Source organism: Anomaloglossus baeobatrachus, chromosome 6 (genome assembly GCF_048569485.1).
Source record: "Anomaloglossus baeobatrachus isolate aAnoBae1 chromosome 6, aAnoBae1.hap1, whole genome shotgun sequence".
NCBI lineage: Eukaryota > Metazoa > Chordata > Amphibia > Anura > Aromobatidae > Anomaloglossus > Anomaloglossus baeobatrachus.
In genome coordinates this window covers 230,416,578-230,443,711 of record NC_134358.1, presented here as the reverse complement: position 1 = coordinate 230,443,711, position 27,134 = coordinate 230,416,578, and the positions used below count along the sequence as shown (strand labels likewise).

General features: G+C 43.8%; 1 protein-coding gene across 3 annotated transcripts in view; it reads right to left on the bottom strand.

The window, feature by feature from the left end:
• Positions 1 to 16,871: 16,871 nt before the first annotated feature.
• The window catches only part of DTNBP1 (dystrobrevin binding protein 1), a 206,401-nt gene continuing 196,138 nt past the window's right edge, over positions 16,872 to 27,134 (bottom strand). For all 3 annotated transcript variants that reach the window (XM_075314732.1, XM_075314731.1, XM_075314733.1), the window contains one exon: positions 16,872 to 18,461. In XM_075314732.1, coding sequence (XP_075170847.1) covers positions 18,208 to 18,461 — 254 coding nt within the window. In that variant the 3' untranslated portion in view covers positions 16,872 to 18,207. The remainder of the gene's footprint in view (positions 18,462 to 27,134) is intronic.

Below are 27,134 nucleotides of genomic sequence, written 5' to 3'. Positions count from 1 at the left end.
ATCGCAGCATGATGCGATTGTCTGCGAGAGACGTGTCGCTCGCACCCATTCAAGTGTATGGGTACGAGAGAAACATCGGACTGCACTCTGATGTTATCCAAGTGCAGTGCGATATACGCTGATGCTGACAATGGAGGAGATAGGGAGATTAACCCTCCCTCTCCGCAACCCCCGCCCTCTCCTTCGCAGCTGTGACCCGATCGCAACAGAGCCTGAGCCGGGGGTCATTAGCATATCGCATCCGTTGCTCTAACATCGAATGCCATACGCTAATGTGACTCCAGCCTTAAGGCCCAGTCACACACGACTTACCAGCGATCCCGAAAACGATGCGACCTGATAGGGATCGCAGGTAAGTCGCTGGGAGGTCGCTGATGAGATGTCACAGTCAGATCTTACCAGTGATGCAGGAACAATACAGGTCACAGTAGCGACCTGTATAACGATCTCAGCAGTCACTGTGACCCTGTCACACAGTGTCAAACACAGCGATGTGTCCTGCCCAGCAGGACATTGCCTTTGAAGAAAATGGCCTGGACCATTCTGCAACGACTAGAGATCTCACAGCAGGGGCCTGATCGCTGGTAGGTGTCACACATAAGATCGCTAACGGGATCGCTACTGCGTCACAGAAACCGTGACTCAGCTGCGATCTCGCTAGCGATCTCGTTGTGTGACGGTACCTTTAGTGTGATAGTAGCCAAACCTAAAAAAAAAAACCCCACAATGTATATCTGGTATCATTGTAATCTTTCTGACCTGAGGAATAAAGTCGCCTTATCACTTATACCGTGCAAAGTGATCAGCGTAAAAATAGTAATAAAGCAAAGAAATAATTCTTGTTTGTCCTGTCTCCTAAAGATCACAGTACAGCACAGCTCACATTTATCCTGCGCTCTACTCTGATCGCTTACATCGGAGATTGTGTAAATCTCAGAAAAACGTGATTTTGACAAAATTCCCAACAGATAATTCACTGCAATGAGGCAGAGGGAGTCACTTTAATTTCCAGTCTGACCTATGGTCCATGTTTTTAAGCATTTCTTTAGATATGCACAAAAGTGCAGTCAGCAACAGATTTGTGCACCTTTGAAAAGAGATACCACTGCACAGAGGCCACACGGAGTCCGAAGTAACTCTGTAGCCTCATTATAGTGAATGGATCAGTCGGGGATTTCACCTGAATCATGTATTTCAGAGATGTAGATGGAAACTCTAATCTAAGTGCAATGTTGTAGTGAAAAGAACCTGATTAATTTACCGGGTGCAGGTCTCCAGAAGCATGAGCTGGACACAATGTACAGAACACTATAATGTACTGGGCACTGCATGGGCTTATCTGTTCTTTTTAATTCTGAGATATTCACTGCATTTGACTTCATGGATGTTTTCCACATACAAAATAGTCACTATACCCATAGATGAATTTCCAGAGGGGTGCAATTTCTAAAATGTGGTCACTTGAGGGGTTTTTGTTTTCCTGTTCTGGCACTTATGGGCTCTGAAAAATTAAGTCTGCAAACTATTCTAGGAAAATCTGTGCTCCAAAAATGTGTTATTCTGTAATGTCTGATATTATCTGTAGATATCACCTTTGAATTGTAAAGTGCTGCAGAATATGTTGGCGCTATATAAATAAATATTATTATTATGGCGCTTCTCTCCCGAGCCCCACGGTGCAGCCAAACAATACTGTCATGTGGGGTATTGCTACTTTCAGGAAAAATTTTGTTACACATTATAGAGCCTGTTTAACCTATTCCCCTTGTGACAATTAGAAATATGGGGTTAAAACCACAGTTTAGTGGTAAAAATGTAGTTCATTTTTCTTTACTACCCAATAGTATAACATTTTGAGATGTCAATATACTCACTGCACCCCTAGATGAATTCAGTAAGAGGTGTGGTTTGTAAAATAGGGTCTCTTGTGGGGTGGTGTCTGCTTTTCCGGCATGTCGGGGAGCCTGCCAAAGTGACATGGCACCCCCAAACCATTCAAACTAAATCTTAACACCAGTATGGCGTGCCTTCCCTTCAGAGTTTTGCACTGTGCCTCAAAAGTAGTTTTTGGCCACAAAAGTGATATTGGCGAACTCGGGAGAAATTTTGTAACAAATTCTTTGGTTCTTTTTTCTCTATTACCTTTTTTGAAAATCAAAACTTTGCTGCCAACCAACATTTTGATGGAAAAAAATGGTATTTTTTTCATTTTTACAGCCTAATGTTATACAATTCCGTGAATCAGCTGAAGGTTAAAATTGCTCACTAAAGTGAGATGAATTTCTTGTGAGATGTAGTTTCCAGAGTGGGTTCTATTGTATGGTTTCTGTTGTTTTGGCATGTCAGGGGCTTTTCAAATGTGACATGGCATCCTGAATCTATTCCAGCAAAAATTCAAATAGTGCTTCTTCGTTAGCCCTGACATGCGCCCAAACAGTAATTTCCCTAAACATATGAGGTATTGTTGTACTTACGACAAATTATAGGGTGCATTTTCTTCTGTTACCCTTGTGAAAATAAAAAATTTGGGGCTAAAAACATTTTTGTGGCAAAAATGTAATTTATTATTTTCACGGCTCAATTCTGTGAATCACTTGAGGGTTCACGGTGCCCATCACACCTTCTAGATAAATTTGTTGAGGAGTGTAGTTTCCAAAATGGGGTCACCTGTGGGGGGTTTCCACTATTTAGATGCATCAGGGATCTCCAAAGACGACATGGTGTCCGCTATCGATTCTAGCCACTTTTGTATTCCCAAAGCCGCTCCTCCCCTTTCGAGCTGAGTCCTGCCATGCACCCAAATAGTAGTTTTCCCACCACATATGGGGTATCCCTGTACTCATGAGAAACTGCACTACAAATTGTATGTTGCATTTGTTCCTGTTACCCTTTTGAAATTGCAAAATTTGGGGATAGTTTACTTTTTTCCCCACAAAAAAAGTTAAAATTTATTTTTTTTTTTCCTTCCACATTCCTTTAGTTTCTATGAAGCACCTGAAGGGTTAATACATTTCTTCAATGTGGTTTTGAGCACTTTGACGCGTGCAGATTTTAGAATGGGGTAACGTCTGGGTATTTTCTGTCACATAGGCCTCTCAAAGTCCCTTCAAATGTGATGTGGTCCCTTAACAAAAAAATAACCCTTCTAACTTCGTAATAAAAAAAATAAAGTTCCAAAAATGGTACTAATATCAGGTAAAAATATGTTAAATGTTATTTATTGAACATAAAAATTAAAGTTTGGAAAATTGCAGATTATGACACTGGTTAGAATTGAAAAAATTGGCCTGGTCAGGAAGGTTAAAAATAGGCTCGGTGGTGAAGGTATTAAGGAGAGAAAGATTATGTAAAGCTGAAGATGTTGATTTTGCCTTTAACTGCCCAAGATTTTTAACGTGATCAAGCATCTGAGAGATGTGCTAGAAAAATAGTCCAACCCATGAAGGACCCACCTGGTAACTTAAGGAAGTTCTCAACCAGAAGTGCCCCAATCCCTGATTTTTGTGGGTACTGCTTCTTCTTGACTGGCAATTTTAAACTAGCAGTGTCCTGGCCAGAACTGTGCATTTTTTATGTTGCTATATGATCCCTGCCTCTGTAGCAGCGGAAGCCACTTTGGGGCTGGAGAGAGTTGGCTGAAATCAGATCCATGGCGATTTATATGCAGTTTATTAACACAACCCCTAGCCTGGTGTAACTGGTGATGACAGTCTTCTAAAATAAAAATCCCCCAAAATAAAAGTATTACCTCAGTTTCCACCTGCAACCTCATACTTAAAACTGTATGGTTAGGTCACTAAAGAGGTTGTATGGTTTCAATTGTCTTTAAACCCATAGATACTCAATATACAAAATAAGTAACAGAGCTTTACTTAGTATTCTCGGGCTCAGCGTCTCTTCTCTCATGCTGTTTCATCCTTTGTTTTTTTTCGTCTACAACCAATAACTGAGCTGTCGCTGTAGGCTACTTGAGCCTAGAAGGTTAATTCATAAACCCTCGTAAGACGAAAAATCATTCCAGTCACTTGCTCCAGCATTGACCAAAATATGTACAGACGGATGAGCCGTATCTCCTCGTCTGCATGTGAATGTAGTGTACATACGCTATAGTTACTATGCAGGCAAGTTGCATTTGTAAGAGACTGTGGATGAAGGTGGAAATATCCAGTTCCTTGGGAATAGTCAATCCTTAGGTTTTTCCTTTGGCAGTAGAAAATAAATCCTTGGGAGAACAAGTAAAGCATTTTTTTTTTTTTTTTTTATAATAATTCTTAAAGGGGTGGTTCATCCATATTTTTTGTCTAGATCGATATTATATTGAGAAACAAATTTCTCTCAAATACCTTATGTTGGCAATAGTGCCTGTGAGAGGCGCTATTGCAGACCGCTGTTCCCCGCTCCGTGACCTTGGGGATCCCATGACGTCAAGTTCCTGATACCGCGGCCGGCCGCAGTGTCCGTGAGTGATGGGCTGTGTGCGGTGTTTCACCGCCCATCAGCTCCCTCCTCCCTCACAGCAGAGCGCTGCAAGCAGGCGACACGCTGAACTGTGACAAGCGGTGAAACACTGCCCACAGTCCAGTGACTCAGGAAGACTGGGGCCGGCCGCAGGGATGTGACGTGTCCAGAACTTGGCGTGACGTCACCAGATCCTCGAGGTCATGGAGCCCGGGGGTCACGGAGCGGGAAACAGTGGTCCACAATAGCGCCTCTCAAAGGCACTATTGCCAACATAAGTTATTTGAGAGAAACATTGTTTCTCAATATAATATCGATCTAGAAAATAACCACCCTTTTAAACATTTTACCTTTACCCATACACCATGAACGTGTGAACCAGGCTTAATGAGGGGAAGGAAACAAGTGTATACTGCTATGAAATTCCATAGCATAGCAGTGCGCAAACCGATTTAAATAACAAAAATAGGAATAGAGTGTCCTATAAAATTGATCATAAATCAAAATGCTTAAAAAAAAATAAAAATAAAATAAAAGTTAAAACCCAACCGGCAACATTTACATTTAAAATAAAATAAAAATGTCGACATTTTTTGGGTAATTTTTTTTTCCCCTCACCAAAGCCAGAATTTCAATAGGACACAAGAAATATTTGCTCTTCCTCCATCGCCCCAGCTCCACATTTGGCTTAAAAGACACTGCAGTGCAGTTTTTCCACACAAAAAATGGTCGTAAAATCAGTTACAGTTGTTACATTTTATGATGCCATAACTACGTGAGCGATAAAAGTTTGACTTTTGGAACCTCAACTTCTAAAAGGTGAAAAGGCCACAACACCGGTCCGATAAAAAATAAAGGAATAAATACATTTATAGGAATAATTGAATTTCATACATTGGAGACTTATTTTTTTTTTTTTTTTTTAAGTTTACACTTACATGGCGTAAAATTTAAGGCTACAATTCTACATTGTTTTGGAACCATTTTTACCCCAGAAAAAGGTGGATAATAATTTCATATTTGTACCTTATTCATTATTTAATTTGCACCTTTTTTAAGTTACTGCCTTTTTTGTGTGATGTTTGGTTTTGTTTATCCAGATGTTTTAGCTCTTTTCACAATTTGTGATTATCTGTTGCTAATTTTTTTTGCAAAATTGTACTCCTATCCCCCTACTGGAGTTCTGTAGAGACTGATCTGTTTAAAAATATCGCAAGTCAGTCTTCAGCTGCGCAAAAATAAAATTAAAGAATCATGAAACACTTGATTTCACACAAAATTCACCCACTTGCAAATCTTTGGCTGTGTGCACACGTTGCATTTTTCAATGCGTTGTTGCTTGCAGGTTTGTTGCAAAACTGAAATCCTGATGCCAGCAAAGTCTATGAGAATCCTGAAGTGTAGTGCACACGTTAAGGATTTTCTCCTTGCAGATTTGGTGCAGAAAATTTGTAGCATGTCAATTCTTTCTGCGTTTTCCCCATTGAAAGCAATGAAAAAAAAAAAAATGCATGCCAAAAATGCATTAAATATGCATTAAAAATTTCTGCCAAACACATTTTTTTCTGCGAACAGATGCAGATTTGGGGCTGAAATTTATGCTACATAGTCTGCAACGTGGCCACATAACCTGAGGAACTTGATTCATCATTTGCGCTTAAAAAGCTTTGTGAAAATTTACACAACCAAAAAAATAAGGCTCATAAGATAAGTGTATATAGTGCGCCAGAAACTTGTGACATTGATGGCAGGAACTATACCACTGAGCCATAAGTTGCATTTTAAATTTAAGGATAAATCACAATGGTCACTGAAATAACTTCAAGCTGGAAAAAGTAATTTACAAGTTAAATTGTAATGAAATCAAACATTGCTTTTAATTGTGGTTCAACAGAAATATATTATATACATACAGTGCCTTGCGAAAGCATTCGGCACACTTGAATTTTTCAACGTTTTCCCACATTTCAGGCTTGAAACAAAGATAAAAAATGTTATGTTATGGTAAAGAATCAACAACAAATGGGACACAATTGTGAAGTTGAACGAAATGTATTGCTTATTCTAAACCTTTTTAAAAAATAAAATAACTGAAAAGTGGGGTGTGCAATATTATTCATCCCCTTTACTTTCAGTGCAGCAAACTCACTCCAGAAGTTCATTGAGGATCTCTGAATGATCCAATGTTGTCCTAAATGACTGATGATAAATATAAGCCATCATATTGAAATGGAAGGAGTATCATACCACTGCAAATCTACCAAGACTCGGCCGTCCATCCAAACTTTCATCTCAAACAAGGAGAAGACAGATCAGAGATGCAGCCAAGAGGCCCATGATCACTCTGGATGAACTGGAGAGATCTACAGCTGAGGTGGGAGAGTCTGTCCATAGGACAACAATCAGTCGTACACTGCACAAATCTGGCCTTTATGGAAGAGTGGCAAGGAGAAAGCAATTTCTCAACGATATCCTTAAAAAAAAAGTGTCATTTAAAGTTTGCCACAAGCCACCTGGGAGACACCAAACATGTGGAAGAAGGTGCTCTGGTCAGATGAAACCAAATCGAACTATTTGGGCACAATGCCAAATGATATGTTTGGCGTAAAAGCAACACAGCTCATCACCCTGAACACACCATCCCCACTCTCAAACATGGTGGTGGCAGCATCATGGTTTGGGCCTGCTTTTCATCAGCAGGGACAGGGAAGATGGTTAAAATTGATGGATAGATGGATGGAGCCAAATACAGGACCATTCTTGAAAAAAACCTGTTGGAGTCTGCAAAAGACCTGAGACTGGGACGGAGATTTGTTTTCCAACAAAACAATGATCCCAAACATAAAGCAAAATCTACAATGCAATGGTTCACAAATAAATGCATCCAGGTGTTAGAATGGCCAAGTCAAAGTCCAGACCTGAATCCAATCGAGAATCTGTGGAAAGAGCTGAAAACTGTTGTTTACAAACGCTCTCCATCCAACCTCACTCAGCTCGAGCGGTTTTCAAAGGAAGAATGGGCAAGAATTTCAGTATCTCGATGTGCAAAAGTGAGAGAGACATACCCCAAGCGACTTGCAGCTGTAATCGCAGCAAAAGGTGGCGCTTCAAAGTATTAACTTAAAGGGGACGAAGAATATTGCACGCCCCACTTTTCAGTTTATTATTTTTTAAAAAAGCTTGAAATAAAGCAATAAATTTCATTCAACTTCACAATTGTGTCCCACTTGTTGATTGTTCACCGTAACATTAACATTTTTATCTTTATGTTTGAAGCATGAAATGTGGGAAAAGGTTAAAAAATTCAAGGGGGCCAAATACTTTCGCAAAGGCACTGTATATAAAAAACTAATGAAAATGGTCTGGATAAAAATGATGCTACCCTGAACTATTTTGTTACACAAGCTTTTGAGGCAATTTCTGTAATTCTCAATGCGCATGTCCTTTGGTCCACTCCTTGTGCACAAACTGCTCCAGCTGGCTCAAGTGTGAAGGTGCCTTCTCCAGACGGCATGTTTCAGCTCCTTCCAAAGATGTTCATTGAGGTTTAGATCAAGGCTCATAGAAGGCTCCCGAATAATCCAGTGCTTTGCTAATAGACATTCTTGAATGACACGTTTTGGGTCATTATCCTGTTGCAAGACCCATGACCTGCTACTCAAACAAAGCTTTCTGGCACGTGTTAACACATTTCACTCCAGAATATTTTAAATATTTCTTATATATTGCACCGATTCAAGACACCCTGTGTCAGATGCACCAGAGCAGCGCCAAACTAAAATTAAGCCTCATCAATGTACAATGGTCTTTTCTTTATACGCTTCATTTTTGTGTCTGAATATAGAGCTGATACAACTGCCAAAAAGCTTCTATTCTGCTCATCTGTCCAAAATACATTTTCCCAGAAGTTTTGTGGCTTGTTAGTGTACATTTTTGACAAATTCCAGTCTTGATTTTTTAGGATTTGTTTTCAACAGTGGTTTCCTCCTCGGTCATCTTCCATGAAGTCCTCTTTGGCCAAGATAGCGACAGATGGTGCCATCCTACACGGATGTTCTTTGAGTTCACCTCTACTCTCTTTGGATGTTGCTCTGGGGTCTTTGGTTGCTATTCATATTATCTCTACAATTTGTCAGCAATTTTTCTACACGTCCAAGGAGGTTGGCTACAGTCCCATAGATCTCAAATGTCCTAATAATATCTGCAACTGTAGTGACAGAAACATAAAACTGTAAGCAGATGTTTTTTATAGCCTTTAACCTTAGTATGTTTGTATTTATTTTTTTCGATTCTCCTGTGAAAATTTTTTTTTTTGGCATACCACACTGAACATGGACCAAACAGCACATTGACTACTTTGCACATTTTCAGGCAGGCAAGCGGATTACAAGTTTGTAGACACTTGTGATGCTAATTCACAAGACAAGTCTTAATTTAACCATTGGGACATGTTAAACTATGTTCAATCTTTCCTAGAGGTACCATCATTTTTATCCAGTCCATTTTCATTAGTTAATTTTCTTTTCTAATATTTCTTTTATTGAAACAATTCAAAAACAATGTCCGATTTTCATAACTAGATTTTCAGTAAATTTAAATTGAAAATTATTTTTGTCAGTTTCAAGTTATTGCAGTGACCATTATGGTTTGTTCTCACTTTAGCAGATTTACAATTTTGTTTGTGTGTACGTATATAAAATACTGTGGGTTAATGAACTAAAATTAAAATACGTAAAAAAAAAAAATTATCAATCTTTTACTGTGTATAATCACAGGATTCAAACAATGAAGCTGTCATATGAAAACAAATGCATCTGAGTGACAAGCAGCCTTGTTAATGAGGTCTAAGTTTTTATTTCTTTTTTTTAAGAACATAAAACTATTTTACATTTTAAAGGGGTTATTTGGTTTCAGAAAACTCATCTCGAACCCCAATAGTTTAAAGGAAACTTGTCACCAGATTTTTGCGTTATAAACCAAAACGAAAAATCCCACAAGGTATGCTAATCTTTGGGTCTTGTCCAATGGGCATCCTACTTTGTAGCTCTTGTCCCTCCTTTCGGCACTGATCACTATCCTCATTTGATGATTGACGTGGACGACGCCTCCGGTGCCATCCACATAGCCAGGCAAAATCTTGCACCTGCAGAGACATTGCCGGCTCATGCAGGGGCACTTAACTAAGCCCTATTGAGGGCAGAGCCAAAAACATCGGTGCGCCTGTGCGAGTCAGCACATTCTCTGTGCAGGCGGGAGGACTCTGCCTGGCGCTGTGGACGACGTCACCCATCTCATCCATGTAGTCGGGCAAAATCTGACGCCTGCACAGAGACCATGCTGGCTCGCGCAGGTGCAGTGATGTTTTCGCCTCTAGCCACAATAGGACAGCGCGAAATGTGCATGCGCAAGCCGGCAATGTCTCTGCGCATGTGCGAGATTTTGCCCAGTTACTTGGATGGGACCAGAGGCGACATTCAGATCAAAGGAGGACATCGATCAGCGCCAAAAGGAGGGACAAGAGTTGGAAAATAGGAGAACCATTGGACCAGACCCAACGTCTAGCATACATGGCGGGAAATTTTATAAATGTATTTGTGGAGTCTACAAAAGGGGAATCAGGGGACTACATGCATCTTTATAGAATGCAGCACAGGCGCTAGATTTGGTTTAGAACGCAAAAATCTAGTGACAGGTTCCCTTTAATTTCTATTTTTTTTTAAAAAACTTTTGCTTTACAAACCAACTGCTTCCAGTGTCATGACACATCAACAGTGCTACCGCCAATTAGCGAACTTAGCGGCACTACTCGATTCCACTACATGAGCCGCTCAGAGTTGCGGAGCTCACTGATTGGCTGTAGCACTGTTGACTAGATGTCAACTATGCCAAGAATAACAGACAACTAGAGCAGCGGCTGAGACTCCACATTGGACCCTGGGAGAGTGAGTAAAGCAATTTGTTTCTTTCCTATCGGGAAACATTCACAAATCAGGATAAATAAATTACAGATCTGCTTGTTGGGAGTCTATTATATTTTTTAAGGCTGTGCAAGTTTATCCTTACAAAAGAAAAGTTAGACTTTAAAAAAAAAAAAAAAACTCGCCACGCTATACTTGCTATAAAGTGTACCAGTTTTTTTTTTTGCCCCCAAAATTATCATAAAAGTTCATAAACATGTTTAAAATTAAGATTTGGAAGCCCATTGTAAAAACAAAATGTGTGGAGATAATCTAAAAGAAGGGAATTTTGTTTACTTACCGTAAATTCCTTTTCTTCTAGCTCCAATTGGGAGACCCAGACAATTGGGTGTATAGCTTATGCCTCCGGAGGCCACACAAAGTATTACACTAAAAGTGTAAAGCCTTTCCCCTTCTGCCTATACACACCCCGTGCATCACGGGCTCCTCAGTTTTGGTGCAAAAGCAAGAAGGAGGAAAAAATTATAAACTGGTTTAAAGTAAATTCAATCCGAAGGAATATCGGAGAACTGAAACCATTCAACATGAACAACATGTGTACACAAAGAACAACAGCCCGAAGGAAACAGGGGCGGGTGCTGGGTCTCCCAATTGGAGCTAGAAGAAAAGGAATTTACGGTAAGTAAACAAAATTCCCTTCTTTGTCGCTCCATTGGGAGACCCAGACAATTGGGACGTCCAAAAGAAGTCCCTGGGTGGGTAAATAATACCTCATAATAGAGCCGTAAACGGCTCCGTCCTACAGGTGGGCAACTGCCGCCTGAAGGACTCGCCTACCTAGGCTGGCATCTGCCGAAGCATAGGTATGCACCTGATAGTGTTTCGTGAAAGTGTGCAGGCTCGACCAGGTAGCTGCCTGACACACCTGCTGAGCCGTAGCCTGGTGCCGCAATGCCCAGGACGCTCCCACGGCTCTGGTAGAATGGGCCTTCAGCCCTGAGGGAACCGGAAGCCCAGCAGAACGGTAAGCTTCGAGAATTGGTTCCTTGATCCACCGAGCTAGGGTTGATTTGGAAGCCTGTGACCCTTTACGCTGGCCAGCGACAAGGACAAAGAGTGCATCCGAGCGGCGCAGGGGCGCCGTACGAGAAATGTAGAGTCTGAGTGCTCTCACCAGATCTAACAAGTGCAAATCCTTTTCACATTGGTGAACTGGATGCGGACAAAAAGAGGGTAAGGAGATATCATGATTGAGATGAAAGGGGGATACCACCTTAGGGAGAAAATCCGGAACCGGACGCAGAACCACCTTGTCCTGGTGAAACACCAGGAAAGGGGCTTTGCATGACAGCGCTGCTAGCTCAGACACTCTCCGAAGTGATGTGACTGCTACTAGGAAGACCACTTTCTGCGAAAGGCGTGAAAGAGAAATATCCTTCATTGGCTCGAAAGGTGGCTTCTGAAGAGCCATCAGCACCCTGTTCAGATCCCAGGGTTCTAACGGCCGCTTGTAAGGAGGGACTATGTGACAAACCCCCTGCAGGAACGTGCGTACCTGTGGAAGTCTGGCTAGGCGCTTCTGGAAAAACACAGAGAGCGCTGAGACTTGTCCCTTAAGGGAGCCGAGCGACAAACCTTTTTCCAATCCGGATTGAAGGAAGGAAAGAAAAGTGGGCAAGGCAAATGGCCAGGGAGAAAAACCCTGATCAGAGCACCAAGATAAGAATATCCTCCACGTCCTGTGGTAGATCTTGGCGGACGTTGGTTTCCTAGCCTGTCTCATAGTGGCAATGACCTCATGAGATAACCCTGAAGAAGCTAGGATCCAGGACTCAATGGCCACACAGTCAGGTTGAGGGCCGCAGAATTCAGATGGAAAAATGGCCCTTGAGACAGCAAGTCTGGTCGGTCTGGTAGTGCCCACGGTTGACCCACCGTGAGATGCCACAGATCCGGGTACCACGACCTCCTCGGCCAGTCTGGAGCGACGAGGATGGCGCGGCGGCAGTCGGACCTGATTTTGCGTAACACTCTGGGCAACAGTGCCAGAGGAGGAAACACATAAGGGAGTTGAAACTGCGACCAATCCTGAACTAAGGCGTCTGCCGCCAAAGCTCTGTGATCTTGAGACCGTGCCATGAATGTCGGGACCTTGTTGTTGTGCCGGGACGCCATTAGGTCGACGTCCGGCATCCCCCAGCGGCAACAGATCTCCTGAAACACGTCCGGGTGAAGGGACCATTCCCCTGCGTCCATGCCCTGGCGACTGAGAAAGTCTGCTTCCCAGTTTTCTACGCCCGGGATGTGAACTGCGGATATGGTGGAGGCTGTGGCTTCCACCCACAGCAGAATCCGCCGGACTTCCTGGAAGGCTTACCGACTGCGTGTCCCGCCTTGGTGGTTGATGTATGCCACCGCTGTGGAGTTGTCCGACTGAATTCGGATCTGTTTGCCTTCCAGCCACGGCTGGAACGCCTTTAGGGCAAGATATACTGCCCTTATCTCCAGAACATTGATCTGAAGGGAGGACTCTGTCTGAGTCCAAGTACCCTGAGCCCTGTGGTGGAGAAAGACCGCTCCCCACCCTGACAGGCTCGCGTCCGTCGTGACCACCGCCCAGGATGGGGGCAGGAAGGATTTCCCCTTCGACAGAGAAGTGGGGAGAAGCCACCACTGAAGGGAAGCCTTGGCTGCCCGAGAAAGGGAGACGTTCCTGTCGAGGGACGTCGACTTCCTGTCCCATTTGCGGAGAATGTCCCATTGAAGTGGGCGGAGATGAAACTGCGCAAAAGGAACTGCCTCCATTGCTGCTACCATCTTCCCTAGGAAGTGCATGAGGCGCCTCAGGGGGTGTGACTGGCCTTGAAGGAGAGATTGCACCCCTGTCTGTAGTGAACGCTGTTTGTTCAGCGGAAGCTTCACTATCGCTGAGAGAGTATGAAACTCCATGCCAAGATATGTCAGTGATTGGGCCGGTGTCAAATTTGACTTTGGAAAGTTGATGATCCACCCGAAACTCTGGAGAGTCTCCAGAGCAATGTTCAGGCTGTGTTGGCATGCCCCTTGAGAGGGTGCCTTGACAAGTAGATCGTCTAAGTAAGGGATCACCGAGTGTCCCTGAGAGTGTAGGATTGCCACCACTGTTGCCATAACCTTGGTGAAAACCCGTGGGGCTGTCGCCAGGCCAAAGGGCAGTGCCACGAACTGAAGGTGTTCGTCCCCTATGGCGAAACGCAGGAAGCGCTGATGCTCTGGTGCAATCGGTACGTGGAGATAAGCATCTTTGATGTCGATTGATGCTAGGAAATCTCCTTGGGACATTGAGGCGATGACGGAGCGGAGCGATTCCATCCGGAACCGCCTGGTCTTCACATGCTTGTTGAGCAGTTTTAGGTCCAGAACAGGACGGAAGGATCCGTCCTTTTTTGGCACCACGAACAGGTTGGAGTAAAAACCGTGACCCCGTTGCTGAAGAGGAACAGGGATCACCACTCCTTCCGCCTTCAGAGTGCACACCGCCTGCAGAAGAGCATCGGCTCTTTCGGGGGGCGGAGATGTTCTGAAGAAACGAGTCGGAGGACGAGAGCTGAACTCTATCCTGTAACCTTGAGAGAGAATGTCTCTCACCCATCGGTCTTTTACCTGTGGCAGCCAGGCGTCGCAAAAGCGGGAGAGCCTGCCACCGACCGAGGATGCGGTTTGAGGAGGACGAAAGTCATGAGGAGGCCGCTTTGGGAGCGGCTCCTCCGGCGGTCTTTTTAGGACGTGACTTAGACCGCCATGAATCGGAGTTCCTCTGATCTTTCTGAGGCCTTTTGGACGAGGAGAATTGAGACCTGCCCGCGGTCCGAAAGGACCGAAACCTCGATTGTACCTTCCGTGGTTGAGGTCTGTTTGGTTTGGACTGGGGTAAGGATGAGTCCTTTCCCTTGGATTGTTTAATGATTTCATCCAATCGCTCACCAAACAAGCGGTCGCCAGACAATGGCAAACCGGTTAAGAACTTTTTGGAAGCAGAGTCTGCCTTCCATTCACGTAGCCACATGGCCCTGCGGACTACCACCGAATTGGCGGATGCTACCGCCGTACGGCTCGCAGAGTCCAGGATAGCATTAATGGCGTAGGACGCAAACGCCGACGCCTGAGTGGTTAAGGACACGACCTGCGGGGCAGATGTACGTGTTACTGCATTAATCTGCGCCTGACAAGCTGAGATAGCTTGGAGTGCCCATACGGCTGCGAATGCTGGAGCAAACGACGCGCCGATAGCTTCATAGATGGATTTCAACCATAGTTCCATCTGTCTGTCAGTGGCATCTTTGAGTGAAGCCCCATCTTCCACTGCCACTATGGATCTGGCCGCCAGTCTGGAGATTGGAGGGTCCACCTTAGGACACTGAGTCCAGCCCTTGACAACATCAGGGGGGAAAGGATAACGTGTATCCTTAAGGCGCTTGGAAAAACGCTTGTCTGGGCAGTCTCGGTTTTTCTGGACTGCCTCTCTGAAGTCAGAGTGATCCAGAAACGTATTCAGTGTACGCTTGGGAAACCTGAAACGGAATTTCTCCTGAGAAGCTGACTCCTCAATTGTAGGAGCTGGGGGAGAAATATCCAACACCTGATTGATGGTTGCTATAAGGTCATTCACTACGGCGTCACCTTCAGGTGTATCTAGGTTGAGAGCGGCTTCAGGATCAGAATCCTGATCTGTTACCTCCGCTTCATCCTCCAGAGAGTCTTCCTGCTGAGACCCTGAACAGTGTGATGAGGTGGAGGGAATTTCCCAGCGAGCCCGCTTAGGCGGTCTGGGACTGCGGTCCATGTCAGAGACCTCACCCTGTGACCTATGGGTCATCCCAGGGGCACTTTGCTGTTCCAATTGAGGGGGACCAGGGGACAAAGATTGAACAGTGCCCGGGGCCCGAGTCACCGGTCTGGACTGTAGGGCTTCTAGTATTTTAGCAGACCATTTATCCATACTCTCAGACAGTTTGTCAGCAAAAGCTGCAAACTCCGTCCCTGTCACCTGGACAGTGGTAGCAGGTGGTTCCACCTGGGCCACCTGTAGCAGAGGCTCCGGCTGAGTAAGTGCCACAGGGGCCGAGCATTGCACACAATGAGGGTCAGTGGAACCTGCCGGTAGTATAGCTGCACATGAGGTACAGGTTGCAAAGTACGCCTGTGCTTTGGCACCCTTGCTTTTTGCGGACGACATGCTGTTGTCTCCTCTGAGAACAATCCAGGAGGGTATATAGCCAAAAAACAACAGAGCGACCGTACAGTGCAAAAATATAGCCTATCAGCCTATATATATATATATATATACACTTCGGCACTCAGTGGGGCCAGCACCACAGGTGCTGCTTACCGACCGCTCAGAGCGGTTGTGTGATCACCAGATTCCCTGCCTGGGTCTCCCTGTGTTGTCTCTCCTCTCCAGCGTCTGAATCGCTGACAGGAATGGCTGCCGGTGTTCTGTGGGGAGGAGGGGACCGTGGGCGTGCCCAAGAAAAGTGCGGGAATCTAGTGCCCCAGTGTACTGAGTGAGGAGGGAGGAGGATACTAATGTATGCTCCAGCCCTCAGCGCTGACGATCTGTGCAGCGTCCCGCCCTTCCCCTGACTGGCAGGCCTGTTGGCGAGAATAAACGACACTAGGCCGCAGAAGCCGGGGACTAAAGTTATAAGCGCGGCCGGCAATAAGCGCGGCCGCGCGGTAGTCCCTGGGGCACTAACACACCCAGCAGTGCTGGAATGTGTATGGCACAAGCGCTCCATGCGCGGTAGTCCCCAGCGCACTAACACACCCAGCAGTGCTGCAATGTGTATGGCACCAGCGCTCCATGCGCTGTCCCCACGGGGACACAGAGTACCTCACAGTAGCAGGGCCTTGTCCCTGACGATACCCAGCTCCTATCCAGCAGATTCCCAGGGGCTGCGGAGGGAGCACGGTCCCTGTGCCTGGAGACCGATTAGGATCCCACTTCACCCAGAGCCCATTAAGGGATGGGGAAGGAAAACAGCATGTGGCTCCTGCCTGTGTACCCGCAATGGGTACCTCAACCTTAACAGCACCGCCGACACAGTGGGGTGAGAAGGGAGCATGCTGGGGGCCCTGTTATGGGCCCTCTTTTCTTCCATCCGACCTAGTCAGCAGCTGCTGCTGACTAAGCTGTGGAGCTATGCATGGATGTCTGCCTCCTTCGCACAAAGCATAAAAACTGAGGAGCCCGTGATGCACGGGGGGTGTATAGGCAGAAGGGGAGGGGCTTTACACTTTTAGTGTAATACTTTGTGTGACCTCCGGAGGCATAAGCTATACACCCAATTGTCTGGGTCTCCCAATGGAGCGACAAAGAAAAAAATTTTATGGCAAACAAATATTTCTAGCTGAAAGTGCAAGTTTTTTGGCACACTTTCAAAGATAAAACCTCGGAACAATTTGTATTTCTTTATTAGTCTTGAGACCTAGATCTGCAATGCAACTACACAGATGTCATAGTATGAAATTATTTATTTCATCAAGGCAAGTACACAATAGTTGGCACAGGATAAACCAAAGAATACTGTGTGGAAAAAAAGTACAGTGGGTTTTCAAGCCAGTTTTGATATGCAAGACAGGGCAAGTTTCTCATGGTCTCACGTAATAATTGCCTTTTGAGAAAAGTTGAACACGGATCCAAACTAGGACTTATGGCCCCTTTTTACAGTCATCATTAGATACCGGATTATTGTTTTCTTTTATGATACCTCAGCATCAGAAATGGGGTCTATCAAGGGATCTTTTTCTTTCTTCACCATTTTTGATACATTAGTTGATGCATGTTTTGCAGGTGGAAATCAAAAGCATATGGCAGTAAAATAAAACTAACATTCATCTAAGGGTATGTGCACAAGATATCTCCCTAGTAAGATAAGTGCCAAAAAGAACATATGCACTGCAATGTCAAAACAATGTGCTGTTCCCATCTTCAGTCTTAGACCCCTCACATCTTTGTACACGTGACGCAGTTAAAAGTAGCTCCAGATCATTCTTCAGGCGGCTTCCATTTGAAAGCCATTCACTACTTTATGTAAAAAAAAGTAATAAAAACTGCTGCCGATGAGAAAAAAAAAAACCGCCAAAAACATATGCAGAAAACAAACTGATAAGGCACAAAAAAAACCAATTCTGGACAAAAGAACCCATTATGTCCTTTAGAGTCTTCCTTTTAGAAACCTTTGCACATAACCTCACATCTAAAAGATGTTGTGAGCACATACCCTTAGGGAGAATACCTCTTAATAAATGCTCTGATTCTCACACCCTCATACAATACATGCAAAAACCAAATCATGTCTTTATTGTCATTAATCTTGAGATTCAAGGGATCTCCAATTTTCTTGTATGCATGAGGCATAGCTTGGAAGCCACCAGTCCTTGTCATTCAACCTATGCTCTACCGTTGGGCACATGTGTATTTTCTAGTATACCAGGAATTTCTTTAGAATACTTTAATCATATCATGAAGAACACTTGGCCAAGCTAAATGTGTAAATACAAGCATCAGTAACCCAGTGGTTGTTCATGCAGGACTTCCATCCTATAGGCTCCTAGAAATAAGGTGCTTAAAAAACTAAGCACACAAGAAAGACTGCATAACTGTGCAGCGTTTCCACTCTCCTCCACTACTCTACAGTCTCCATATAACACACTAGTTTAATACCATTTTGTTCGCAATGACTCCAATACACAATGCTTTGTGTAAATCAGTAGGGTAACAATTGCACTGGAAGGTGGATTAGTACACGATGGATAACACTCCAGGATATGGCAACCACACAGGTCAAATTCACGCGGTGTGGGAATCGCTTTCATCACTTGGATCGGAATTGTTTTTTGCAACGTTGCCGACGCCAGGTACAGAGTCCACATGAACATCTTCATCATCTGACTGGATAATGGGCGATTCTCCACCATCTTCACTGTTTTCCTGGCTAGCAGAATCAGTGCACGTAGAGGATAAAGAAGAAAGTTTTTGTCTGAGCTCTGCTTGGCTGGGAACTTGAAGAGTGATTTCATTTCGACAAGCGTCAAAATCGGGGCCTTTAACAACAAACATGAGGAGAGAAGACAAAGAGAAAACGTTATGAGGCACGAGGTCTACTTACAAGATATTAAGGGCAAACATGAAGAACGAAGAAACAGTGGAGCACACAGAAACCAATTACATTCCAGCTCTAAGGTTATGTTTCCACAATGAGTTCTTGGTGAGCTTCCGAGCCTGCCTATTCTTACTGCACAAAAACATAGCGTCTTACATTTCCAACAAAGTGGATGGATTTATAGAAATATGCCCACTGTGCGTGTAAACTGACCTACGGTTTGTGTTGGAAATCTGAAAATATATGCTGAGTTTTATGTACAGATTTTCTACATAAAATTGCATTAGATGTGGAAAATCCACACGTAAAAAAAAACAAAAAATGTATTTTTAGTGTATTTCCGTAGATAAATGTAAGAAAAAAAAAAGCATATGGTCTGCACACCTCATTACTAACCAGAATCCCACAATGTCTGCTATCATCCCATGCTTTTTCACGTGGGCAAAACAGAATTCATCATCTATCCCCCATCTCACTCAACTCATGCAACACACCTATTCATCATAATCAATGGCCGCTCACACTCCCTAGTCCCACAAGCTGACTCTACTCTCTTCTTTAGGGCTCGGTTCCACTTGCGATTAACACGGACGAGGGCAATCTGATAAAACATCAGATTGCACTTGCACAAGTGTTTATCAATTAAGCAGTGTTCATTGGCATGAGAAAAGAATCACAGTATGCTGTGTTTGACAGCGAGTCTCGGCTCACATGCACCCATATAAGAGTGTGTGAGAAATATTACACTGCACTCTCATGTCATCAGAGTGCAGGGCAATCTAAGTAGAGACAGGCTGCGGAGGAGAGGAAGAAAGTGCTCTCTCAGTTGGGATTCAATTGCAAGATCGTAGAACAGTCGCATGACCATCAGCTCACTCGCAGCAGAGCCTGAGCCAAGGGTCATTAGCATACAGTTTTCGATGCACTCGCATTGTAAGCAAAGCCCAAGTGGAACTGAGGCCTTAAGCCACATATCCAAGTCCTTTCCACCAGTCTCCCGATACTTACATGTGATCCTTACAAGATCTTCTCCTCTCCTCTTCCCACAATCACATATACGATTTGTCCTGTGCATACCCCATACACTGGAACGCTCTACCACTACATATCAGGCTCTCGCCTACTGCGGAAACCTTGACAAGAAACCTGAAGACCTCATTCTTCCAACAAGCCTTCAACTTGCCGTAGCCCACAGTCCACTATACTGCTCCATGACCAACTCCACTCTCACCTACTGTTTCGTCAGCTATCCCCTGTAGACTGTGAGCCCTCGCGGGCAGGGTCATCTCTCTCCCCCTGTACCTGTCTGTGCCATGTAGTGTTCATGATTATTGTACTTGTTTTTATTATGTATACTCCTTTTCACATGTAAAGCGCCATGGAATAAATGGTGCTATAATAAATATGACTATCAAAGTTTTGTCAAATTCACATACTAGAAATTATCAAAAACAAAAATCAGCCTTATTTCAAACAGGACATAAAAAAAAATGCTGAAACGCGTGGTATCAAAAATGCAAAAAAAAATTGCATGTAAAAAAAAAAAAAAATTAAAAATGTAATGAAAAAAAAAACCACAAAGTAAACTTGGCAGAAAATCCGCAACATGAAAAACTCACCCAATGCTCATCGTGAGAACAGAACCTAAAACTAATCCGTTCACATTGAAGTCACTGATTTAACAAATAGACCCAATCAGTTATTTTATCCATAACAAAAACATCTGTCCAAAATTTTGTGGCTGTCTAAAAATTGATTGCAGATAGATCTATTTGTTAAATCCTTGAAGTCCATGTGAACGGATGTTTTAACCTCTTTGCATCACAGCCAATTTATGACAAATCTTTTTTTTTTTTTCCTTCTTCCATTCTTATTGTTGTATTCCAGGAGTCAAAACTTTTGTTTTTTTTTTCCCCTTTTGCTGAGTGTAGAACAAATCTTTTTTTCCCCCCAAGATGAGTTGTACTTGGCAGTGGCATTACTTTGTGATATATACAGTGTGTCCACCCATATCCTGTCCACCGCCATTAACTTGAGAACGGCGACAGCTATAAGCATAGAAGTGGTGTCTAGTTATAGTAAAGTAGCAATGTGCTACGCAATGAAACCACCTATAGCGCCACTGGGTGGAGAACAACGGAGCTAGCATTTTTTATCTCGAAAACGGAATGAGATAGGGAAAAAAGTGAATTACAAAGTTGTAGGGCATCATCAATTCAATATGAATCGACACCTTGCATACAGAAATACAGTTAGGTCCAGAAATATTTGGACAGTGACACAATTTTCGCGAGTTGGGCTCTGCATGCCACCACATTGGACTTGAAATGAAACCTCTACAACAGAATTCAAGTGCAGATTGTAACGTTTAATTTGAAGGTTTGAACAAAAATATCTGATAGAAATTGTAGGAATTGTACACATTTCTTTACAAACACTCCACATTTTAGGAAGTCAAAAGTAATTGGACAAATAAACCAAACCCAAACAAAATATTTTTATTTTCAATATTTTGTTGCGAATCCTTTGGAGGCTATCACTGCCTTAAGTCTGGAACCCATGGACATCACCAAACGCTGGGTTTCCTCCTTCTTAATGCTTTGCCAGGCCTTTACAGCCGCAGCCTTCAGGTCTTGCTTGTTTGTGGGTCTTTCCGTCTTAAGTCTGGATTTGAGCAAGTGAAATGCATGCTCAATTGGGTTAAGATCTGGTGATTGACTTGGCCATTGCAGAATGTTCCACTTTTTTGCACTCATGAACTCCTGGGTAGCTTTGGCTGTATGCTTGGGGTCATTGTCCATCTGTACTATGAAGCGCCGTCCGATCAACTTTGCGGCATTTGGCTGAATCTGGGCTGAAAGTATATCCCGGTACACTTCAGAATTCATCCGGCTACTCTTGTCTGCTGTTATGTCATCAATAAACACAAGTGACCCAGTGCCATTGAAAGCCATGCATGCCCATGCCATCACGTTGCCTCCACCATGTTTTACAGAGGATGTGGTGTGCCTTGGATCATGTGCCGTTCCCTTTCTTCTCCAAACTTTTTTCTTCCCATCATTTTGGTACAGGTTGATCTTTGTCTCATCTGTCCATAGAATACTTTTCCAGAACTGAGCTGGCTTCATGAGGTGTTTTTCAGCAAATTTAACTCTGGCCTGTCTAAATTTTGGAATTGATGAATGGTTTGCTTCTAGATGTGAACCCTTTGTATTTACTTTCATGGAGTCTTCTCTTTACTGTTGACTTAGAGACAGATATACCTACTTCACTGAGAGTGTTCTGGACTTCAGTTGATGTTGTGAATGGGTTCTTCTTCACCAAAGAAAGTATGCGGCGATCATCCACCACTGTTGTCATCCGTGGACGCCCAGGCCTTTTTGAGTTCCCAAGCTCACCAGTCAATTCCTTTTTTCTCAGAATGTACCCGACTGTTGATTTTGCTACTCCAAGCATGTCTGCTATCTCTCTGATGGATTTTTTCTTTTTTTTCAGCCTCAGGATGTTCTGCTTCACCTCAATTGAGAGTTCCTTAGACCGCATGTTGTCTGGTTACAGCAACAGCTTCCAAATGCAAAACCACACACCTGTAATCAACCCCAGACCTTTTAACTACTTCATTGATTACAGGTTAACGAGGGAGACGCCTTCAGAGTTAATTGCAGCCCTTAGAGTCCCTTGTCCAATTACTTTTGGTCCCTTGAAAAAGAGGAGGCTATGCATTACAGAGCTATGATTCCTAAACCCTTTCTCCGATTTGGATGTGAAAACTCTCATATTGCAGCTGGGAGTGTGCACTTTCAGCCCATATTATATATATAATTGTATTTCTGAACATGTTTTTGTAAACAGCTAAAATAACAAAACTTGTGTCACTGTCCAAATATTTCTGGACCTAACTGTATGCATACACCTTGCCGCCTTAGGAAGTCACATGTATGAAACGCGCGTCGGGTTGTAGAGGTGTGCTGGGATCGAACACTGTCATCTGGTTATATACAGGTATGCAGCTGGGATTAACCTATTATTTTGGTATCCGCGCCATTGGCATTATAAATATTTAAATGTTAATGGTGTTGTGGCAGGATGTGGCCCTGGTGGGATTAATTTATTTACTATACTCTATAGCTGTGGTATTGGCATTTTTAAGAGTATTTTCAGGATATAATTCTCTGCATACCGTCCCAGCAGCCTCTTTTTCTGTGTGTACATTTTGCATTGCAGGCTCCATTATTTTATTGTATTTATTAAGTGTATTTTAATTCTTTGTTAATAAAAAATATTTTTAATAAAAAAATTTTTATTCTACTAAAAATTCTTAAAGTCATTATTTTTCATCCGGATTATTTTTCCTAAAGGAAGTAATTTTGAGCTTAACTGTGTTTTTTTCAAATGACTATGATGATATGAGACTTTTGATTAATTAGTGTTCGACCATGACAGAGTAGGGATATGATGGGAATGATGGGATAAGGTTTATATTAGACACAGAGGCTATTGTTAAGTCTCCTGGTTGCCACAGGAACTCTTTGCACTGTATAATTGTGCTTTGAGGGTGCAGACAGATGAGCAGAGGGAGCGACCTCCCCCTCTCAAATGTCTAACAAAAGTGGTGGTGACAAATCTAGGTCCAGTCCCAGGACAAGCAGCAGCACAACGGTGTATAACTTGACAAATACAGTGGGGGAAAATAAGTATTTGATATACTGCAGATTTTGCAGGTTTTCCCACCTACAAAAAATGGAGAGGTCTGTAATTTATACTGTAGGTACACTTCATCTGTGACAGACAGAATCCCCAAAAAATCCTGAAAATCCCATTGTTTGATTGTTAATCAATTTGCATATTTTTGCATGAAATAAGTAATTGATACAATAGAAAAACAGAACTTAATATTTGGTACAGAAACCTATGTTTGAAATTACAGAGGTCAGATGTTTCCTGTAGTTCTGGACCAAGTTTGCACACACTGCAGCAGGGATTTTGGCCCACTCCTCCATACAGATCTTCTCCAGATCTTTCAGGTTTCTGGGCTGTCACTGGGAAACATTGAGTTTCATCTTCCTCCAAAAATTTGCTATTGGGTTCAGATCTGGAGACAGGCTAGGCCACTCCAGCACCTTGAAATGCTTCTTACAGAGCCACTCCTTAGTTGCCCTGGCTGGGTGTTTCGGGTCATTGTCATGCTGGAAGACCCAGCACTGACCCATATTCAATACTCTTACTGAGTGAAGGAGGTTGTTGGCCGAACTCTTGTGATACATGACCCCATCAATCCTCCCTTTAATACAGTGCAGTTGGCCTGTCCCCTTTGCACAAAAGAAACCCCAAAGTAAGATGTTTCCACCCCAATGCTTCACTGTTGGGACAGTGATCTTGGGGTTGTACTCATCCATCTTCCTTCAAACACCATGAGTGGATTGGATACCAAAAAGTTCTATTTTGGTCTCATCTGACCACATGATCTTCTCCCATGCCTCATCTGGATCATCCAGATGGTCATTGGTGAACCTCAAATTGGCCTGGACAAGTGCTGGCATGAGCAGGGGGACCTTGCACGCTGTGCAGGACGTTAATCTATGACAACGGAATGTGTTACTAATGGTAATCTTTGAGACTATGGTCCCAGCTCTCTTTAGGTCATTGACTAGAAACTCAAGGAAAAGTTCTGGGCTGATTCCTGACCTCTCTCAATATCATCCTTACCCCACAAGGTGAGATCTTGCATGGAGCCCCAGACTGAGTAAGAATGGCAGTTATCTTGTGCTTCTTTCATTTTCTAATAATTGCGTCAACAGTTGTCTTCTCACCAAGCTACTTGCCTATTTTCCTGTTTCCCGTCCCAGCCTTGATGGGGAAAAAAAAAAATACAGACCTCTCCATTCTTTGTAGGTGGGAAAACGTGCAAAATTGGCAGTGTATCAAATATTTATTTTCCCCCACTTTATGTGAAATAACTATAAGTCAAATTGAAGGAAAGAACTTTCACTCCAGATCTAAAGTTATGTAATTTTGGCTGGAAGAGGCTACTGGGGATTAGTTTTTCTTCACTTTGAAATGGATCCAGTTAAAAAAACACAAAAAAAAAAAACAAACAAAAAAAAACAAAATAAAAATGGATGAATAGTGCATGTGTTCTCATCCAGACTTTAGAAACAGTTAAGGTACCGTCACACTAAGCAACTTACCAGCGATCCCAACAACGATCGGGATCGCTGGTAAGTTGCTAGGAGGTTGCTGGTGAGATGTCACACTGCGACGCTCCAGCGATCCCACCAGCAACCTGACCTGGCAGGGATCGCTGGAGCGTGGCTACACGAGTTGCTGGTGAGCTCACCAGCAACCAGTGACCAGCCCCCAGCGCCGCGTGGAAGATGCTGCGCTTGGTAACTAAGGTAAATATCGGTAACCAACCCGATATTTACCTTGGTTACCAGCACGCAGCTACACGTGCAGAGAGCAGGGAGCAGCGCACACTGAGCGCTGGCTCCTTGCTCTCCTAGCTACAGCACACATCGGGTTAATTACCCGATGTATGCTGCAGCTAAATGTGCACAGAGCAGGGAGCAGCGCACACCGCTTAGCGCTGGCTCCTTGCTCTCCTAGTTACAGCAAACATCGGGTTAATTACCCGATGTGTACTGCAGCTAAATGTGCACAGAGCAGGGAGCAGCGCTGGCTCCTTGCTCTCCTAGCTACAGCACACATCGGGTTAATTAACCCGATGTGTCCTGCAGCTAGCTACATGTGCACAGAGCAGGAGCCTGCACTGACAGTGAGAGCGGCGGAGGCTGGTATCGAAGGTAAATATCGGGTAACCAAGGACAGGGCTTCTTGGTTACCCGATGTTTACATTGGTTACCAGCCTCTGGAGAAGCCGGCTCCTGCTGCCTGCACATTTAGTTGTTGCTGTCTCGCTGTCACACACAGCGATCTGTGCTTCACAGCAGGACAGCAACAACTAAAAAATGGCCCAGGACATTCAGCAACAACCAACGACCTCACAGCAGGGGCCAGGTTGTTGCTGGATGTCACACACAGCAACATCGCTAGCAACGTCACAAAAGTTGTTCGTTACCAGCGATGTTGCTAGCGATGTTGCTTAGTGTGACGGGGCCTTTACTCCTAAAGCACTAATCCCTTTAAAGGGTTTGTTTTCCTTGTTTGTACATTAAGTTTCTGGCTTACTTCTCTTCAGCTAGAATTAGGACATGCTAATTTCCTTTAAAGTACCACAACAGCATTTTGTCTTAAGGCCCCGTCACACGCGGCGATGTATCATGCGATCGCATAAGCGATCGCACCTGCCCCCGTCGTTTGTGCGTCACGGGTAATTCGTTGCCCGTGTCGTACAAAGTCGTTAAACTCCGTCACACGTACTTACCTCCCTAACGACGTCGCTGTGGGCGGCGAACATACTCTTCCTGAAGGGGGTTGGACGTTCGGTGTCACAGCAACGTCACACAGCGGCCGCCCAATAGAAGCGGAGGGGCAGAAATAAGCGGGACGTAACATCCCGCCCACCTCCTACCTTCCTCATTGCCGGCAGGATGCAGATAAGCTGTGTTTGTTGTTCCCGGGGTGTCACACGTAGCGATGTGTGCTGCCTCAGGAACAACGATCAACCGGCGCGCAGAAGGAGGAACGACATTATGTAAATGAACGACGTGTCAACGAGCAACGATAAGGTGAGTATTTTTGCTCGTTAACAGTCGTTCGGTGGTGTCACACGCTACAATATCTCTAACAATGCCGGATGTGCGTTACAAATTCCGTGACCCCGACGACATATCGTTAGATATATCGTAGCGTGTGACGGGGCCTTTACACTTTCCTTCCGGCGGCTTGACCTTTTACCACCTTGTGCAAGTCATTTCTGATTGAACGGAAGTCAGAAGTTACGTCACAAGGTCTTAATGCAACTCAGAGCGAGAACGAGGCTCTCAGAGATATATTGAATTGTGACTTCCAGCGCACTCCATGAAACACTGTAGCAGCCGACAAGTCCAAACTACCAAAGACCGAGTGGAGTGACACTCGCAAAAGTTGGAAGGTGAGTATAAGATAGGGGGAGGGGACTTAGATCAGAAGCACCATTTCAGGAGTAAATTCTGGAGTGGTGCGTTAAGGCCTCCAAAACGCATCCGTGTTTACACATGTTCATGACTTTTTTTTTTTTTACTGGTATCCTCAGTATGACGTGTGTACGTTCTTACTATCAGTGTGATATCAGTGTTTTTAAGCGGTGTGTCATCCGTTTTTACCATCAGTGTTTTTTCAAGAATGAATCATTAACTAAATAAACTACAAAACTTATATACTTTGTAATGTTAAAGAGAATCTGTCAGCAGATTTTTGTTACGCAATCTAAAGACAGCAAGCTTCAAGGGTTAACAAGCAGATTACAGCCAAGCTCTCTAATCAAAAAGTGTGTTATTGTTTACACTTCAGTAGCTTTATCATTAGTGCACGAATCAACTCAGACTCTGCCCCCTTCTGTGATAAGCAGTTTATGTTTATGGAAATGTTTGTACACTGAAAGCCTGGTGTGAACTGGGGCAGCTTGTTAAGCTTTGCTACTTTGCTAAAACTAAAATCTTTGATGCTATCAGTC